This window comes from Serinus canaria, chromosome 2, assembly GCF_022539315.1.
Source record: "Serinus canaria isolate serCan28SL12 chromosome 2, serCan2020, whole genome shotgun sequence".
Classification (NCBI taxonomy): Eukaryota; Metazoa; Chordata; class Aves; order Passeriformes; family Fringillidae; genus Serinus; species Serinus canaria.
In genome coordinates, this window is record NC_066315.1 from 87,867,859 (window position 1) to 87,888,235 (window position 20,377).

The 20,377-nt window shown below is 39.9% G+C and overlaps 1 protein-coding gene across 1 annotated transcript in view; it reads right to left on the reverse strand.

Moving 5' to 3' along the window:
• Window positions 1-5,182: 5,182 nt before the first annotated feature.
• Window positions 5,183-20,377, reverse strand: part of LPCAT1 (lysophosphatidylcholine acyltransferase 1) — an 86,752-nt gene continuing 71,557 nt past the window's right edge. Inside the window, exons 13-14 of the mRNA XM_030229451.2 lie at window positions 18,623-18,761; window positions 5,183-14,372 (exon numbers count right to left, since the gene is read on the reverse strand). Coding sequence (XP_030085311.2) covers window positions 14,188-14,372; window positions 18,623-18,761 — 324 coding nt within the window. The 3' untranslated portion in view covers window positions 5,183-14,187. The remainder of the gene's footprint in view (window positions 14,373-18,622; window positions 18,762-20,377) is intronic.

Consider the following 20,377-nt stretch of genomic DNA (forward strand, 5'->3'; position numbering starts at 1 on the left):
GCCGCCCTCGGGGCCGGAGAAAGGGACGGCGGGCTGCCGGAGCGAGTCCGGAGAAGGGCACTAGGAGCTGGTGAAGGGTCAGGAGAGCAAATCCCATGTGCAGCAGCTGAGGGAGCTGGGGGTGTTACATCCCGGAGAGATGGGGCCTTGGGAGGGCTTTATCGCTCTCTACAACTCCCCGAAAGGAGGCTGCGGCCGGGGGGGGGTGTCCGGCCTCTTCTCCCAGGTAACAGGATGAGAGAAAAGTCTTAAACTGCACGTGATAGTGCAGGTTGTACTTCAGGAGGAGTTTCCTCACAGAACGGGTGATTCGATGTTGGCATGAGCTGCCCAGCGAGATGGAGTTGGGTGATGGATCCCTGAGAGGTGTTTAAGGGAAGACGGGACCCGGCGCTTTGTGCAATGGTCTAGCTGGTGTCATGGGTTGAACTCGATGATCTCAGAGGCTTAATGGATTGTGTGCGACTCTGTGATAACTGATAAAAACGAGAGCAGGCTCTCGGTACTAAAGTGATTTGAGCTTTCATTATAAAAAGAAAGGCCTAAAGCATGGGGGCCCGCGGGCCGAGCAGCAGGAGCGTTCCCGTCGAGGATGCTGCAACTGGAGCAGTGATGTAGCAATGTCCCCGATGTCCCAGATGGAGCAGCACAGATTCAGTGGGTCAGAAGCCCCTTTTTATCCTGTTTTTTGTCCCTTTGGATTGGTTTCTTTTTGGATCGTTCAGTTGCATGAAGTTTTAAGGCCCTTGATTTGCCCATTACAGCTCTGTCCAGGCTGGCTTGTTTCACTTGGGGGGTGCTGCACTTTACTTCCATGTATTATGGTACATTGAGTACTGTATTTCCTATAATTACCCTTTTAACCCCTTTTACAATATAATAACCAAAGTAACAGTACATGCTTAACGATCTATCAACTATTTTACAACAGTTTCTAACCTATTTTTAACAATAACCATCACTATTATCATTATCACCATTATTGCCATCAGTCACACTCTGCTCTCCTAGGCCTGAGCTACCAAACATTGTCTGTCAAGGGAGCTGGGAAGGCTCTTCCCAGTCCTGTGCTTGGATTGAAAAAGGAGCATTTCTTGTAGTCCTTCCTTGGCTGCTTGGGTGTGGGTCAACCTGAAGAAAGTGATGATGCAAACACTTACCTCAAGTACACCTCAGCTGAGAGGCTTGGGCAGAAGAGGCACAAGCACGAGATACAGCCAGCTGCCCCAGCAGCTCAGCACAGTGGCACGACCAGGAGTTTCCTTGCAATGCAGATGAGAGAAAACACATACCTGGGTAGGTGAAGGGCATTCAGGCCTGTCCTGGTTTCTGCTGGAGTTAATTTTCTTCCTAGCAGCTGGTACAGAGCTGTGTTTTGTGTTTGGCATGAGAATAATGTTGGTAGCACACTGATAATTTGGTTGTTGCTCAGCAGTGTTTACCCCAAGTCAAGGACTTTCAGCATTCCATGGTCTGCCAGTGAGGAGGTGCTGGGAGGGAGCATAGCCTGGACAGCTGACCCAAATTTCCCAAGGGATATTCCATAGTACAGAATGTCATGCCCACTATATAAACTGAGAGGGGCTGATCACTGTTCAGGAACAGGGTCTGGCATCAATCAGAACGTTGTGAGCAACTGTATCATGCATCAGTTGTGTTTTTTGGGTTTTATTCCTCTTTCTCTTTTACTTGTATCAGTTTTCTTTACAATAATAGTAATAGTAATAGTAATAATAATAATAATAATAATAATAGTAATACATTTACTTATCCCAATTGACAGGTTCTCACTTTTTCTGATTCTCCTTCCCATCCCACTGGGGAGAAGAAAGGGCTGCATAGTGCTTAGTTACTGGCTAGGGTTAATCTATAGCACTTCTATTTGGCATCTGATATGGGGCCCAGCAATAATGACAAATCTGACTAGAATACATTAGAACAAATACAAGTATTCATTATATTAATTTCATCATTGCTGGTCACAATGTTGATTTATTTGCTCTCAGAGTTGGTGTGCTTTTTCTTAAAGTTGCATTATGTGTTACCTTACTTGCAGGATTTCCCATTCCAAATAATCCCTGTTGTGCTGTTTATCACACATGGCGATGGAGCCAAGGTTATAATTTTGTTGTACTTTGCAACTCTGGTTTATGATATGATGGAATGGCTGGCCATGGAACCAACCTGGTGTTTGTTATCAGTCTGGACTTTGGGAGCCATCTGTGGACAACTATTAGTAATTATGCCTTTTACCTTTTCTCCTTGGAGAACCAATCCATGGAGGAGACACCTTTTGAAAATTTTGATTTGGTTGTTCAAACCAGTTCCTATTGCTAGGTCTCCTGCATGTGTTCCAGGTCTGGCCTAAAGTCAAGCAGCTGTTTAAGAATCCTACCCAGAGACCTGCCTGGGCCTGGATACTTCCCAAGTGGCAGGGTGTGGGGGTGTGTTGGATTTGCATGGCCAAGCTTTGGTAGCAGGAGGGGAGCTGCAGGGATGGCTTTGGTGAGAAGCTGCCAGGAGCTTCCTCCATGTCCAGAAGAGCCACTCCCTGGTAGTCCCAAAGCTGGACATGCTGCTGGTCAAGGCAGGGCCAAGTAGAAATGGTAGCACCTCTATGATAACATATTTAAGAAAAACAACAACAAAAAAAAGAGGGTTTGGGCAATTGTAATTGCAGCCAGAGAAGAGTGAGTGAGAACGTGTGAGAGAAACAACTCTGCAGACACCGAGGTCAGTGGAGAAGGAAGGGGAGGAGGTGCTCCAGGCACCAGAGCTGAGATTCCTCTGCAGCCCATGGTGCAGACCATGGTGAGGCAGCTGTGCCCCTGCAGCCCGTGGAGATCTACAGGGATGTAGACATCCACCTGCAGCCCATGGAGAAGTCCAATGCTGGAGCAGATGGATGCCTAAGAGGAAGCTGTTACTCTAGGAGAGGCCCATGGAGAGAGGAGCCCATGCTGGAGCAGCCTGTCCTGGAAGGACTGCATCCTGCAGAAGAGTGACCCATGCTGCAGCAGTTTGGGGAGGATTGTTGCCCATGAGATTGACTCATGCTGGAGAAGTTCATGGAGAACTGTCTCCCATGGGAGGGACCCCATGGGAGAGCAAAGGAAAGGCTCCTCTCCCTGGGCAGTGGGAAAAATGTCAATGATGAACTGACCATCCCACCCATTCCCTGTTTCCCTGCACCACTGGGGGAGGAGGTGGAGCTGGGAGGGAAGGAGGGATGGGGGGTAGGTGTTTTTAAGGTTTTATTTTACTTCTTATTGTACTGCTCTGACTTTGTCAGTGATAAATTTAATCAGTATCTATAATTCTGGCCTGTTTTGTCTGTGACAGTAGTCCATGAGTGATCTCTCCCGTTCTTATCTCAATTCACAAACCCTTTGTTCTTGTTCAGCTGTGGAGGGGAGTGAGAGAAAGGCTTTGGTGGGGAGCCTGGAATCCATCCAGGCCAACCCACTACAGTGGGACAGCATGGGCAGGTGCCCAGGACAGTGGGCACCTCCAGTGCATTGGAAGTTCACCCTTGAACAAGTGCAGATGGTAGAAAAACTAGTAAAACATCTGGAAGAAGTATGCTGGTGCCCTGGCTATTCCAGAGAGACACAGATGATTGCAACATGCTGGGGTCTGGCCCAGGCCTACTGGGTCCTCTTCAACCTTATTCATTACCCTCAGGGGGAGAAGAAAGTCTCTGGATCTGATGACAAGAGAACAGGCACTGCAGCTCCTCCGACCCCAGCGACAGCACAGCACCTGGCTGAGAACCAGCCCATGCTGGTGTCAGCTGCTCCTGTACAGGTGAAAACACAGATGCAGAAGTCACCTTGCTCAGTAAAGGAGAACAAAGTGAGGTCACCACAAGAATGTGAGGAAGAGGCAGAACAAGGTGGGATCTTCCAACACTGGGATACACATTTAGCAAAGGCCATGTGGTTAATGAAGACCAGAGGATCTGCCACTTTGGCAAGCCCTACCTAATCAAAACTTCTATGTAATTTCATGTGGAAGGTGATAAAGTTCCTGTAATGCATGCAAAAAATATGCTGGGGAATGCAGTTTGGGTTACTGCTGCCTTGGGCAAAGGCAAACCCATTTGTGGGATGGATTCTGTGCTCTGCCACTGAGGAGGTGCACAATAAGCTGGAAGGGAGCACGTCCAGGGCAGCTGCCCAGAACTGTCCAGAGGGATATTCTTTACCAGAGAACATCATGCCCAGTATATAAACTGGGAGGAATTGCTCGGAGGGGCTGATCACTGCTCTTTGAGGGGTTGGGCATTGGTCAGAGGGTGGTAAGTCATTATGTTGTGTATACCTTGTTTCTCCTGGGTTTTATCTGTCTCTTTGTTGTCACCTTTTTCATTATTATTTTATTTCAACTATTAAACTGTTCTTCTCTCAATCCCCAGGTTTTTCCTTTTTTTCCCCAGTTCTCCTCCACTTCCCACCAGGGGTGGGGGGAGAGTGAACAAGTGGATATGTGGTATTTAGCTGCCAGCTGCGGTTAACCACAACAACTCCATCACTTGGAATTAGAGAATAACTTTAAGTAAAACGCTAACAAGTCTTCCCTTGAAATCTTTGTATGGTCCTGAATGTCTGTTATTTCTCTGGTGAGCTTCCCCAGTGGTTCACTTTTATTCTTGATACTGTTCATATTAATGGTTCAGCGTCCACCCACCTCAGAGGATGCCTTTTTTCCCACCCTTCATTATCAATTTTTCAGGTATATAGATGTCTGGAGTTGTCTGCTTCCTGAATAAAAAGATGTAGCCAGAGCTAATTCAGTCTAATTTAGACAGACTTATTCTCCCAGAATTCTGGAGTGCCTTTTCTGAATACTTTTTGATCTTTCAGTGTTTTTCTTTAAGCACACAAAACAGAACTGGAGACAATATTGCTGTCACAGACGGATATTGTTTTTTCTCTTTTTTTTTTTTTTTTTCTCCCCTCCCTTCCCCTTTGAACCCCTGCATTTCATCCTCCCAGCTGTCAGGTAAACAAACACTGTTTTCCTACACACACTGACACAAAGAACACCCATCAGCAAAGCATGCCTAAACATATACAGACTCGGTCTTACTCACAATTATGTTTTGTATCCTTTCCCTTATTGTTAACCCTGTGGTTTAAAAAAAAAAAAAAAAAAGAAAAAAAATCCAGAGGAAACCAAGTATTTTTTGTTTCATTTTTTAATTTGGTTTCACGCTGAAAATTTAATTTACAAGCCATTCATGAGGAACATGTCCAGTTGGGCAGAATGAGCCATGATTGTGTAACTGCACTCAACGCTTGTAGTGTATCATTTAGGTCCCTTTCAGTAAATCATCACATGCCTTCTATAGCACAGTTTAAGCACCTATACCATATGCTCACTTCATCACACCCTATAGTCCATTTCAACCTATCAGACAAGTAACAAGAGAAGAATGCTCGAATTGAGGTATTTCCTTTAAAAATTTACTGATCACTGGCATTCAGAGGTAATGTTAAATCATATAGTTTTAAACATTGAAAAAATGTACAAAAACCAAGTTCATTTTTAAAAAATATTATCCTTAGTCTTCCATGCATGTTAATAAAAAATATAAAAATCAAATTTATAACACTGAAGCTATACCTTTTGTTCTGCAAAAGTATTTCCACAATTAGAGCCACAAGGTATGATCATCTTTAGTACAATACTTGTTTTTGCTCTTCATTTTATGAAGTATAGTCATTCAGTGCAAAGGTAATAGTCTATGTACACACATCATTGGAGCCACATGAGGGAAATTTACAGCAGAAAATATGCATTTAGATCATTATTATCCAGTAGCACTATATATTGTTACAGATTTACACTGCACATCCAAGGGCTCTTACAATAAAAACCGTTTTTCTTTAAACACACCAGCTCTGTTTGAGCAGCCTTGGAGTCAGGAATAGAAGTTGTACCACTGATGGAACAACCACGTGATACCTCACAAGTGAGGCCCTACAAAACAGCTTCCTGCTCTGTCAACACAGGTTTCCAGCTAAAAGCATCCTTTTCATGGCAGTGCCTAACTTGGATTCAGTAGAAGTACAAGAAAATTTCAAAAAGGGGTAATTTCAGTGTTAACTTTTTCGGTTTTGCATTTAAAGTTTCAAGTGTGTTCAAAACCACAGCAATCTTTTTTTTTTTTCTCCCAAAATATAAAAATGACATCCTCAATGCAAGTTCAACAACAGAGATTTTTTTTTTTTTGAGTTATTTCTCAGCTTGCTGATTACTCAATTTTATTTTTCCAAAAAAGATCAACTAGTATCTGTCATCAAATTAGAAATGTCTCACACCCTGGACAGATGCTGGGAATTACAAAAAGGTTTAAAAAGTGGTCCCATTGAACAGATGTCAAATTCTTTCAGCACAACGCTGCAACATTTGAGTAGTAGAGTACATAATACAAGGTTAGCTGATGCTTACTCTTGGTCCTCTTCCAGGAAACAAATTCTAGCACTTCTAAAGAAATTTACTTCTGACTTCTATTTCTAACATTGCTGATTTACATGGACTCTTAATACCCTTAGAGCAATATGAAAAAGCAATATAAACAAACCACCGAACACAAACAACTATAGAGTCAAGCAGCTGCAATGGGTTTGCTTTTTGTCTAAGTATATACAGTTGCTAAGGAGACATGTTTAACTTAAAGGAATTCTAATTCACATATTTAAAAATACAATTTCATTTTTAGATGTTGACTTTAAAACTGCTTTTGTTGTCTGGAAAATACAGCACTGGCTAACCTAAATGTCCTTTTTGAAATATAAGAAATATTTTGCTTGAAGTTCATTATAAAAGAAAACATAGGACAAAAAAATATATACTTAGGCCATAAAAGATCTTTCAAAGTTTATTTCTTTAGCATTTAAAATACAAAATTGTCTTCATGCTGGATAGTGAATAAAAGACATGTATTTGGGTTTTCCCCATATACATTCATAGACTTAGAAACAACCTATTGTCAGATGAATTTCATTTCCAGTACCATGGTAGGATGAAAAGTGTCTGAGCGTCAGCTTTCTTCGGTATCCATGAGGAGACTTTGTTTGCAATCACATTTATAGATCCTGCATGTGGAACATGGAAGTGAACAGGCTCACACTGAAAGTGATATATATATATATATATATATATATATATATATATATAGGGAGTCAGGAGTCAATCCAATTTAAGGTTTCACTGTAAACTTCTAATACTTCTAAATTTAATGTCTTGTTGCTCACAGGAACAAGGACAATCTCATAAGCTCTTTTAGACCTGCTGTCACCTGGACACACCTGCAATGGTTGAAGTGTATGAAAAGAAAAAGCAGTTCTGTACTTAATGAACTAAAAGAGTTTAGTTTGGGATAGCAATACCAGAACAGGACTCAAATATTCACCTGCTGCTGCTGGCTCAGGGAGAAAAGTCCAGGAATGTCACTTCAGCTTAGGAGGCAGCAGGGTCTCCCTCTGGCTGCAACAAACCTACAAAGAACAGACAGCACAAGCAAAAACTAGGGATACAGTAAACTGAATTCACCAGCCCAAGAGGCAGAAAAGATCCTGCTTTACTGTGGGAAAAGGCCAGCTGCCATGCTGGGCATGGATGGGATTTTCTACATGCTGGTTCAGAATCAGAAGTTCAGCCTGATTTTTCTTCAGCTGACTTTGGCTCAGAACTGACACTCTTAAATAACACCCCATTGACAGTATAAAAATAGAGTACTACAGAAGTCATGACTTTTTTCTCTTGCTTCTGACATTTTTGGTCAAAGTGAAAAAACTGAAATGTAACACTCTACCAACAGATTATCATACAGCACCTTTTCTGAGATCCCCAAGCTATCTCAAATGAGCTCTGATGTTCATATGGCTCTGTTCAGCTTAGCTCAGAATAAAGCATGATAACTGTGATAATAAAAAAATACCCCTAAGAGCTAAGTTATGTAACAGGAGTAACTTACTGAGGTGAAATCAGTGCTGAGGTGATTCTGCTGTTTCTGTTCCCAGACACTGATAATTTTAAAACTGCAAATACATCTATACCCCAAAGCTGGTCTGCACAGGAGTATTCTGCCCTGCCACCCTGCTAAGGAAAGTGGCATAAACAGCCACTGCCACCACACAACTACTAAAAGGATTTTGCATAATGGACTTGCAAGACAATCTAGGCAGTGTCAACTACTGTGCAGAAATGTGTCAGCATATCTCACAGAAACATAAACCCTCTATTTTATAAGCCTGTTATATCCTCTGCTCTCTTGGTATCACCCACTTCAGTTTAATCACATTACACATGATAAAGCACGTCACACCATCTGGGGAAAAAGAACCTGCTTTCTACAAAACAAAGCACTCTTCCACTTGAAGAAGTCCAAGTAGTTAGTATCTTGAAAGAAACCTGAAATGTTTCCCAGAGAAAGAAACTGTCTCAACTTGAGCACCATGAGACACAGGAAATACTCACAGACCCAAGTCCAAACACATCTAAAGGATGCCTTGTTTGCTGCTGTGTTCACTCAGCAGTTTTAACTCAGTATTATCATTTATTCCTGGTTTGATCACAAGGTGTTGGTGACCAGCACTGTATATCCAGTTCACCACCATAACTATTCCACAGAACGATCACCTTTGTATCTCTGAGGTGGTGCTGGAGGGTTTTTACCTGTAAGAAGATCCTACAGGGTTCCTGTCATGGTTTGAATACTTTTCTCCATATTAAAAGAATAAAAGTCAGGGTGAGAAGATGAAATCTCCATTGCCAGTGACCAAGACATTACTGGCATGTTGCAGTACCTCCAAGAAATCACCCGCTAAGTAAAGACCACTTGGCTTAAATTCTACCTAGTCAGGATAGCAAAATTACCTGAATGTAAGCCTTCTTGCTCATATGTAAAACAGATCTTGCAGTTTTGCCAGACTGATCAATTAATAATTTAATTAATTAGTAACTAATTATCAGTGGCGCTGATGACAACACTTACTTCCATTTTCTAGTCTTCTGGGTTTTTTTGGTAGTGATTTATTCAGAATAATTTGTTAATTTAAGTCTTCCTAATCAGCTGAAGTTCAGATACCTGAAAAGTAACAAACTATTTGAAATGCCTGGTTTACAGGGAACTTCTGTGCCTCAATATGGCTTTAGGAGCCAAATTTGAATTTTGCAAATGTAGAACTCTCGGCTAATGTATTTCTCATTTCCTGTTTCTAGAACACTCATGAAAGCTCTGCTAGATAAAAAAACAGAGGGTTCACATTAGGTAAAATGCAACATTTCAGAAAGTATTATGATGCACACTCTGACCTAAAGAAAAATTGAACTTAGTTGGTCAAAACTTTAAACCAGAATTTTGTTTCTTTCCAGCCTAGTTCAGTCCCATAACATGCAAAGCTGTACCTACAGGTTTTTTCTGAGATCACAGGATCTACAGCGCATGCCACATGCTACTGGAGTTCTGCAACTAGTATTTTTTAAGTCATGGCAGGTGGTTTTTTTTTGGTTGGTTTTTTTAAATTAAATTTGTCCTTTAATGAGGATGTTATTTTTGAAGGACAAGAGAGCAAAAGGTGACTAAAACAGTTAATCTGAGAAGCTATAATTCCCACATGGTAATATAAAAGTAGGAAGAATAATTTACTGGCAATACCAAAGATAAACTTATCAGGGAACTCATAAATATATAAAACCACACCTGCTTTATAAATTTATCAGATGTTGAAGTGCAGCAATGACTTTTACAGAAAAATGTTTACTGCATTTTGTGAATACAAAAATATTTCAACCACCCCAATGCCTAAACTAGCTAACAAAGTTATTCAGCTTGCATGAAGATTATTAATAAAGAGCTCTGTGTGACACTTACTATTTACTTCTGGCAGCTGTGTCACTAAAGAGGTTACATCACTTCCTCACTGCACACGTGTCCTTTTCAACCCCTGTGACCTAAGGATTTATACCTTGAAAATGGGATTAACAAACACACACATGTCTGGTTGCTATTTATCACACCTAGGTCATTCTAGCTACAATAAATGCAACTAAAACATACAGTGTAATTAAGATAAAACTAAGAGTACAGCCTAGTTTCTCCATCAGACTTATAAATTTCCTATGAAGCATTTTAAATTTATCTGTTACAGCAGACTCCCCATAAAATCTGTAATAACACTTGCCATAACATGCTAGAGGCAGTGGTTTAAACATGGTTTGCACCTACCAAGCATTTGTTTGGTCTTTGTACAGTTTCATTATGTTTGAAAAAATATAAATTAAAAACCAAAAAACCAAACAACCCCCCCAAAACTTCAGATGTTTTGGATTTTGTGGTTTTCTGGCTAACTTTAAATACTTGTTCAGGCATATGAGAAGAGATACCCAGTGCCTTGGCTGGGTATCTCATACACTATGTAAAAATTCAGGTTGATGCAAGAACTCTACTGGCAAGGGATGGCAGTGTTACCTAAGAGTACAAAAATGCTCATCAGAAATGTAAAATGCCTTCACATCACTGCATTTTTTGTGTAAGGATCATTTAAGTTAAATAGTTGCTAAGTCTGCTTATGTTCCCTTGTAAATTTAGTGGCTATTGACAGTACCTGTTAAAATATACCAATCTGCCTGTAAAATCAGTAATATTTTAATGGAAAGCATTTACATGTCAGCATTTGGTGAAGGAGAAAGGAAGTTTTCAGTTTTACTCTGACTTTGAATCAGGTCACTGAAACTTGACTGTCACAATCCAGCTGCTCCGCAGTCGATGCCTCTAAAAAGGCTTCTGAACAGGAACTACTGAAACACTTCTGCAGCTGGGGTTTGATGGATGAGTTGTAACAGAGTATGGCTGCAGTCATGTGATGGGTTACAGGCCTCTGCCCTCTAGAGCCTGAGTTCACCCCCTGTGGTAATGTGGCTTCTCTCTCACTACAAGGCAGTCTGCTATGATATACTACAAATGCTAAAATTAATGGAATTCTATTAATTAATATCAACTTTTGTGACATGATATGTGATCTAACAATGTTTCCATGCAGGCTGATCCTTCATCCTATCATTCCTCCTATTATGTCTTTATCTCATTCAGTAATTTCTCAGAAGAGGGAGAATCACATTTCCTTCCTTCCAGAATCTGTTGTTTTGTTTTATGCCTTTTTCTTTTTAATGATTTAATCCACCAATTTCAAATGAGTTTTAATCCACCAAGAGTACTTGCTTGTGCCTTGTGTTGGTCACCAGCCTTCTCCAGCAGCAGCTCTGGACTGAGCTCACTGGTGCACGGGACTTTCAGTGCCTCTTTGTGGAGCCTGTTCAAGGGCCCATCTGCTAGAGGCTGCAGTGCCCCCCAGTGCACTCTGTACAGCTTAGGTGCACACAAGCACACCTATTGCACTCACCACAATTACAAAACACCTCACAAACAAAAAAAAAAGAAGTCAATGAACCTATGGGTTTTCATCAAACAGATCCTCAAGTCACTCGCACCATACATGCAAATTAGACAATTCAGCCAACTTCAATCAGCTTTCTTTGCTTTTTCACAGATGTGGTCAATGTATCTCTTTCTTTGGAGCTCCTCTCACTTCAGAGTTGTCCACAGGATTCTAAGCTTACCTTTTCTTCTTTCCAGACACATGTTGGGGAACTCTCTCTCGTTCCCTGCATTCTGAAATTCTCACATTCCCAAGCTCACATACAAAGGAAAAGATAACTACCTTAGCCAGCTTGAGCCACGTGCCATAGTCTTGTAGAGATACAATATGTCCAGACTACACCTGCCTTCCCTTACATCTGTATAATTACAGAAAACAGACCTCAGGGATATCTCCCTGTAACCGTGGAGCATCATCAGCAAAATCAAGTGTCTCTACTGGAGCTCTCTGTCTTTTCTGTTTTCAAAAACTCCAGTTTCAAAAACTTCCTTCTTCCAGTGAAGGAAGGCAGGCTGTCCACCCCACCTGAAACTCTTCTCCTTAGCTTAATAAGGAATATTGTAAGAGACTTTTCCTAATGCTTAACTTGCCTTTTCAATTAATAACTAGCATCTACTATCCTTGTGGAGAAGAGTGTTCCTATTTCCTCTATAACAACTTTTTCCATATTCAAAGACTGTTCACATCTTCCTTCAGTCTCCTCTTTTGGATTAAAGGATACTTTTGATCTCTTTTTGAGTACTTTCTGTCCTCCAGACTTCATTAATTCACACCCCATCTCATTCATGTGCCCCAATATGAACAGGTACCTCAGGGAAGACCTTATCATATCTTGGTAACAAAGAAATACCACCCTGCTTCTCACAGGCCACATGCTGATGCATCCCTCCATCATGAGCATCTTTTCTGCAGCAAAAAGTTAACAGTGCTCAGTTTGACATATTCTGTGCCATCCCTGCCTCCAGATATAGCACAGTAATACTCACTCCCTCCTCTGTGCATCTGACTATTCCTACTTAAGTGTAGTTTCTCATACACCTTATTTTTTTAATCAATTTCTCCTATTTTTCATGATCAGTTTTAATTCAAACCTTGCCAGCCAGTCTGCTGCTGCTCTGTGAGCTTGGCTTTTGTCACCTGGATAAATCAAAAATTTAATTACCTCCACATACCCCCATAAAGCATATTTTCTTGCATATTTTCCTCCTACCCTCTTTATTATTTATTAAAGCCAGTTCCAGTTTGGAGAGCTGCCACATCCAGTTCAGGATTTCTAAGGACATATTCCAATACCCTAATGAGCTTTAAAACACCTGGTATTTAAAAAATAGTTATAAAAGCATTTGGTACAGACATCCTTTGCTAAAATTCTTCCATTTCAAATCTAGTTTTAAATTCCTTGGTGGAAGTCTCTAAACTCAATAGTTTTCCATGCACAAAACCCTATAAAACTGGTCAGAAATTACTTAGGAGATTTTTTTGTTTGGAAGCAGAGTTGCCATAACAGTTATTTTGTGACAGCCCTCCCTCCTACTCCTTGAGGCTTCTGTCACATTTCCTAATAAATGAAGATCTGTGGTTTTATAATAATCTAGATTTTTCTCTGAGACCTCCAGCAGCAGTTAAGGCATCTGGCTTTACAAAAGGAAACATATGTATTACTAATAAAAGTGTGGTGGTTTTTTTAAACAGTTTTAAACTTTTCTATGAAGTACATATGTTCTATGAAGTATATTGTAATGCTGCTATATAGATTTAACTAGCACTTCTTTGGGATGTTCTGCAACTTGCTGCTGGCTTGGCCTCTGAAGTGACTGCAACCTTTTCCAACTTGTGTTGATACACCAAAGTGTCCATGATGTATTCCATGCTAGGTTATCTGTACAGGCTTGCTACAAAAGAAACCTGTGATTCCTGATAAATCTCAATCAAATATAGTTCTGTATACATCTGCCATAAAATGTTGTGTGGATGTGATTTGGATTGGTTATGAGAGAAAAGCACAAACAGTTCAGTTACGTATTTTCAAACAGTATGTGGCATGTCAGTTTGGAAAGAATTCATGTTTAATTGCATCCGGAAGATTACAGTAGAAAAGTGCTGGGGTGAGGGATAAGGAGCCTCTCCTTTTCATTCTACCATGGAAAGAGAAACAATTTTTTCATTCAGCAATAAAAATAAAAAAGTAATCCTTAGCAAGTTTTTGTATTACTGTTTCCAAACTGTTCACTGGAACCAAAACAAAGGGCCAAAGTATGCTTGCCTTGCTCAAGAGAATAATTCCCACCAAAATCAACAAGACTGACTATTCAGATATGGACAGCAAAGTTTGGCCCCAAATAAACATCCCCATAACTAGGGAAAACACTAATCACCAAAGTGCACTTTACACCATAGTAGCTACATTTTCTTTATACATGCACAGTTTGTGCGACACTTGGTACATGGAACTAGCCAATGGAATATAAATAAGTTGTGCCGCTTCCTTTTAAATATGAACATTAATAATGAAGCACATTCACATTTTTGCCTTTCAAAGACCTTTTTAAAAAAAATAAAAACACCTTTCCCAAAGTAACCTGGAACATGTTGTTAAACATAGCACATATGATTCAAAGGATGGTATTCAGGTAGAACTTTCACACACAAAACCGGTATTTGCTGTATAATTGGAGTGACTTATGAAAATCCCAAGAAAATACAACCCTCTCACCAGGAGAGGAAGGTAACAATTGTAGTGTTAATTCAGTTTCTTCTGCAAGGGCTTGCTTCTATCTCCAGCGCTGTCAGGGCTGAAGTCAGTACAGATACCATTAGGAGCAGAAAGAGATGAAATCTCCAAGCTCCTCTCAGCTCCCATCTGATCAGCATAGAGATATTCTTCTGCAAAGTGTGGGTGCAACACAGCAAATGTGTAGAAGTCATCTAAAAAAAAAAATAGTTGTTGCACAGAATCAGCTCTTTGAAACAGAAGGATGCTAAATTTGAATACTTACACATATATAATCACATGATTTCTTTGGAGGAAAATAGCAGCAGTTAACATAATGCTATCCCCAGTGCTTGTTTAAGCTTTCAGCCTAACTTTATCACATCTGCAGAGCTGAGATGCTGTAAAGAGTTATCTAAGCCCTCTGAAAACACTTCAAGCCAGAGCTTAGCTGTATGAAGGGGTAAACAGACTCAGATTTGCATTAAAATGCATGATGAGCACCACATGCCCTGACATAGCATTTCACTATTCACTGGGGAAGTACAGAAGCCCTCCAGCTGAAGATCACTGAACATCAAGAGCAGTCATTTCTTAAACTCTTAAAACTCTTTTACAAACATGCCCTTTAATGTTTTGCACTCATAGTTTGCTTCAACCTAACAGCAGCTGTCATTGCTGCCTTCTGCTTTCAAGATTTCAGCATTTTAAAAGTCCAATATTTTAGAGAATAATATTGAGGAGATAACTTATAACACAGGAAAGAGCTCCTGATTTTAATGTCAGATAATAACATGATAATTAGAAAAACCAGATGAGTTCTTGGTGGAGTGGGGAATCTTTAACATAAAGAAGTAACATTCTGTGTTGAAAATCAGACACTGAAACTTTGTCTCAATTTGCCCATATGACTTTATTCAGACATGATCTGAACACAAGATACTGTACATGAACCAAGCAACAAGAAGCTGTTCTTATAATGTAAACTGACACTAGAAAAATCTGGATGTGAATGTTTTCACTAATTCAGTCACCTACAGTGTATCACACACCTCCCACTCAAATTCACTGTGCTATCCCAAAAGAGCCCATGATCAGATGATGATGTGAATTCCCTGGAGTGCAGAGCAGATGACACCCGAAGAAGCCTTTCAAAGGAGTGAAGCCCAGTTCTTCCTACAACTGGTACAACTGGTATGGAAGAAGGGAAACACTGCAGCTTTCCCTCTCTGCCACTCTTTGAGATGACATGATTTTTCAATACTGCAAAGGGCAAGGGAGCAAGGGAATGCCATATGGCTCACAGGGGCACTGAAGCTGTGTAGGGCAACCCTGCCTCTGAACTGTTGTGAAGGGATAGGTGAGTAGAAGGCAATAAACACAACTTTATCCTTCCACTCACAAAAAAGTGGGTATCCTTCATCTACAGTCTATATGGATCTAGAGCATTCTGGACCTATAACTTCAACAAAAGTTGATGAAGTTTAGGTCATGAAAACCAACATTACCATCTGTGTTGAAAAACTATGTACAACAAGCTGATGGATCATATAAATGAAAAAGTCTTCATGAGGAAAGGGCAATCCAAACTGAACAGAGTAACATTTTGGATACATCTCAGTAAGCTGACATTTTGAGTCCTGCTGAAATAAGTACTGAAAGTATTAAGGAATACTTTTTGAAGTTGTACTTGCAGAGTGCAATGAAAAGTGCTTGGAATCCCATTTGCCTTACTCATCAGAAACGTGAAAGAAGGTCATGTAGAAAGAACCAGCTATTCCAGCATCTAATCACAGCTCTCATCTTGGAGTTCAAATGAAAGCAACTGTGAAGCATTAGACTGAAGGAAAAGATCACCTCAGTCATTAACTTGGGGAAAGAAGATGATTTTCCTTCCCACCTCCATTAAAAACAAAGAGACAAATAAAGAACCCAAAGTGGAGTTAAGATTCATGTCGATGTCTTTGCTTTAAGTCTGCATATGTACTACAAGAACTTCAAGAGATTTTTCTCCTACCCTTGAAACACCCTCCTATTACTTGATGCTCCTCCTGGAAGCTCTGTGCTTGTTAATCTTCTCTAGTTTTTGTTTCCACTAAGCTAAATAATATTATAATCCTGTGGCTAATATATAATTATTTTAAGCAAATAATTCTTCCTTTCCTGATTCTTCATCCATACAGATACTCCAAATATGGCCAATTCCCTTTTTTTTTTCTAGCTACAGCAAGCCAGGCAGTCTGAATTGTCTATCAAGAGCTGGCTGAGAGTTTCCTAGAATTTGACATGCCCTCCTAGAGAACCTATTTAAACTCTTCAGAATCATGTCTTAAGACTGATAAATCTTGCCTCTGTCTACATTAGGCTAAAAGGAAAAGCATTGCAATGAAAGTGCATCTGAACAACTAAGACAACTGCACACTGTATAAGAGAACTGATACATAAATCTTTGGCAACCAGAGTGCTTTCAATCATGCAACAAAAATTCAGATTTCCAATAATTCAGATTCACAACCTAGATTTTGCTCTTGATTATTCTGTTTACTTGCAATCTGAGCTTTACCTTTGAGATGAGATCTGTGGCTTCAAGGACTCTGCTGTGCAGGCAGCAATTTAGGTTTGATACTTGAGGTATTTTATCTTTTGTTCTTACAAGTAAGGCTCAACTTAATATTCCTGCTTTAAATTCCAACACCCTAGAAAGAAGATTGGCAGCAGACTTCTAATGTGTGTATCCAAAGTAACATTAGTTCCATCAGATACAATGCTTTGATTTCTCTGAACTTGTCTGGACAGTATCTTCAGAACTGTGTTGTCTGCAAGTTTTTTCACCTCTCCTTTGTAAGTGCAACAAATTGAGCATGTGTGAAGTTCCACATATTCTCAAGAAAGGCAGGAAGTTGAATATTTATGGCAGGAACTCTCAAGACAGAAATGCACTGTTATTTGCAAAAGTTATTTGCAACTTCTAATTCGTAATCTAGTAACCTGGACATTTACTCCCACTATTAAACTTTCAGATTTGTTAAAATGACATGTTTCTATTATAAAACGACCACTTCTCTCAGAAAAACTGCTAAGGAAAGTTTCAAAGAAATTATGTAAACATCATCCTGCTATCTGCTTTGTGTTCCATCATAAAAGACTGTTCTTGACTATGGGATATAAAATAGTAAAAATGAGGGCCAAGCACTCCAGTGGCCACTGCTGTGGCTTGGTGGTCCAGATTTTCTTGTAACGGGAACATATGATGACCACTTAGGGAAAAAGTGCAGTTTAAATGCAACAATTACAGATTAATACTAAAATATTAATTCTTTGGCAACTCACGTGACCTGGTCTGAGTTCACTTGTACAAATTTAGCTATTCTCAAACAATGAGATGTGCCAAAATTAAAATTCTGCAGCATTTACCAGCTTAAGATTTGTGCTGGTATTTTTGAAGCTGGTGATTGGGAGGTGGGGGGAAGAGCTGAGTCACTGCACATTATGAGTTGGAAGACAAGAAGCAACAGTGATAGGCAGGAAAAAGGCAATGGGCAGGATGGATGTGGAAATGCTGGGGATGTGACAAATAGAGGCACAGAAAGGAAAGGGACAGTACAGCAGGAATCAAGGAGAGAAGACTGTAGTCAGGCAAAAAGGAAAGGACAGTGGCAAAACTGTCCTGACACTGATTTCAGTAACTCTAAAATATTTGTGTATTTGAAGTTTTACATACATATTGTATGCTTGAAACAGAGGAATTACTAATGTAGAAACTATGATTTACTAACACTAATGTACTATCTTGTAAGATTTTTACCAATTAAATACATACTGATTATCCTGAGGGAAAACAATTAGAACAGGGTATGTCATAAGCATCTCTACTGGAGATAGTTAATATGCTGGCTATGAACAACTCAGTTCATACTCAAATGATACACCTAAATTTAGAACCTTACTACATAAAACATAAATAATCTGAAGAAGTGTATAAGTACTCTGACTTCCAGCACAATCTATTCACCCAGGACTCAATTTTTCAAATGAACTTTCTTGCCTCCATTCCACCAACACTGCGAACTATAGAACAGGCAGCCTGGTTAACCCCCTCATTTCCTGCTCTCAGACACAAGACACAAAACAACAAGACAGAGCTAAGGCACATTTCTTTAAAAATACACATTCACCTACATGGAAGTGATAGAACAGAATATTTTGAAGGAGCTAATCCTCATATTATGTGACTTGATGAGGAGGGGAAAACTGAAAACATACAAACATGGCATTTGATACCAAAGGTGAAACTAATTTTTTAAAATGTAAATTTACTTTGTTTGCAATGCTGTTATCAGCACTGAAGTCACCAAGCCAACTAAAAAAGGCAGAGTTTAATAAAAATGTAATTTCTTTGTTTGTCAATATGAGTGCAAGCAACTTGGACATTTTGTGACAGTTCAGATGCAGTTAGAATACTTACCATATGTAATCTTTCCTTTTTCCTCTTCATCTACAGCTCTAAAAAGATGTGTAACATCAATTTGTGACACACCCATGGCAGTCTTCAGAATATGAGCTAAATCCTCTTCTGTTACAGTTCCGCCTTCTGACTGGTACAGCTATGAATCAAGAGAGCAAGATAAATCATTGCAAAGCTGGGTGCCAACTCCTATAAACAATACTGCACTGAAGTAAACCAAAACAAAAAGTTGGTATTAGAAATTCTAGACACTCTCAGACTGATGCGATGCATTAAGGATTTCAGATTAGTCTGGGTAAAAAATATCATCATCAGTTCACATGTGCATGGTTAGAAAGTAAAGCTTGCTATAATCAGAAAAAAGTCCTATGTTTACATGTCTAACCATTGGAATCACCATGATATTCAGCAACAAGACTGTCAACCACCAACATGTTTTGCAAACATATACCTGAGAACAGTATTCAGTCCATTGGGCTACGCGTCTGAATCCAACATAGTCTGTAATATTAGGAGATGTATTTAGGTCAGCCTAAATCAGATACCATTTCCACTTGGTCAGGTGTAAAACTCAAGATTCCTTTGACCAAAATCCAAGAGCCAGCTTGAATTAAATGTCTGTGTCTAAATGGTATTAATCAGGAGAATCCTATCCATACACATGGGGCGTATAATTTTCTACAAGTATTTATTCTAGAAATCAATCAATTGCATACTCTTACATCCTAGAAAGTTATCTCAGAAAGAGTTAGCTTTACTACTGACAGATTGATAATTATAAATAACTGCTCAGTCTCATTCCATTTTTTGCATATGTACAGTGTTTTACCCTGAGAAATGGACCTGGATACTTCCAAACATCTGTACCAAACACAGGTTCATTAAGCTTCCTTAAAAGAACTCAATTTGCCTATACAATCTGAAGTGAGAGAAAGGAGGTTTTGAAATATTTCTCTGTCCTTCTCAAGCATGACAACACTGAAAATATCAAACCATGTAAAAAGTGCCATTTAGGAAACGTCCTTTTAATTTCTCTACATCATTGACAAGGTAGGAACTGACGAGATTGAACAAACCAGGCACAAGTATGTATTTTTCACACAAGCAGAAGCAATTGCCACGAGACAGCACACCTTAGGGGGGTGCCCCCCCAATAGGGGAATAAAAATATTGAAATTCCATGGAAGAAAACATGCTCAAATTGGCAATCTTGCCTTTTACCCCCAGCACCTAGCCTGAACACTGTTTCACAGGAATAGGGCAAGGACCAAGACATTCTTTAATAAAACTTGCTACATTTTCACAGAAAAAGTAGTCAGGTTATATTGGGTGGTCATTATAAACACTATATTGACAAGATTTACAACAGCCTTTAGTTTCTTTAGTAGTTTGGAAGGGAAGGTGTAGCACTTACACTGGAGTGCTGCTCTTAGTCCAAACCTCCTGCCAAGGCAGGGTCACCTAGAGCAGGGTGTACTGGAGTGCAGACAGGTGTGTTTGGAATGTCTCCAGAAAGGGAGACTCCACAACCTCCCTGGGAAGCCTGTTCCAGTGCTCTGCCACCTTCAACATAACTAAGTTCTTCTTCATCTTCAGGTGGAACTTCTTGTGATTTAGTTTATGGCCACTGCTCCTCATTCTGCACTGGGTATCACTGAAAAGAGTTTGGGCACCATTGTTCTGACACCCACCTTAGAGATATTTGTATGGATTGATGAGATTCCCCTCTCAGTCTTCTCTTGTCCAAACTAAACA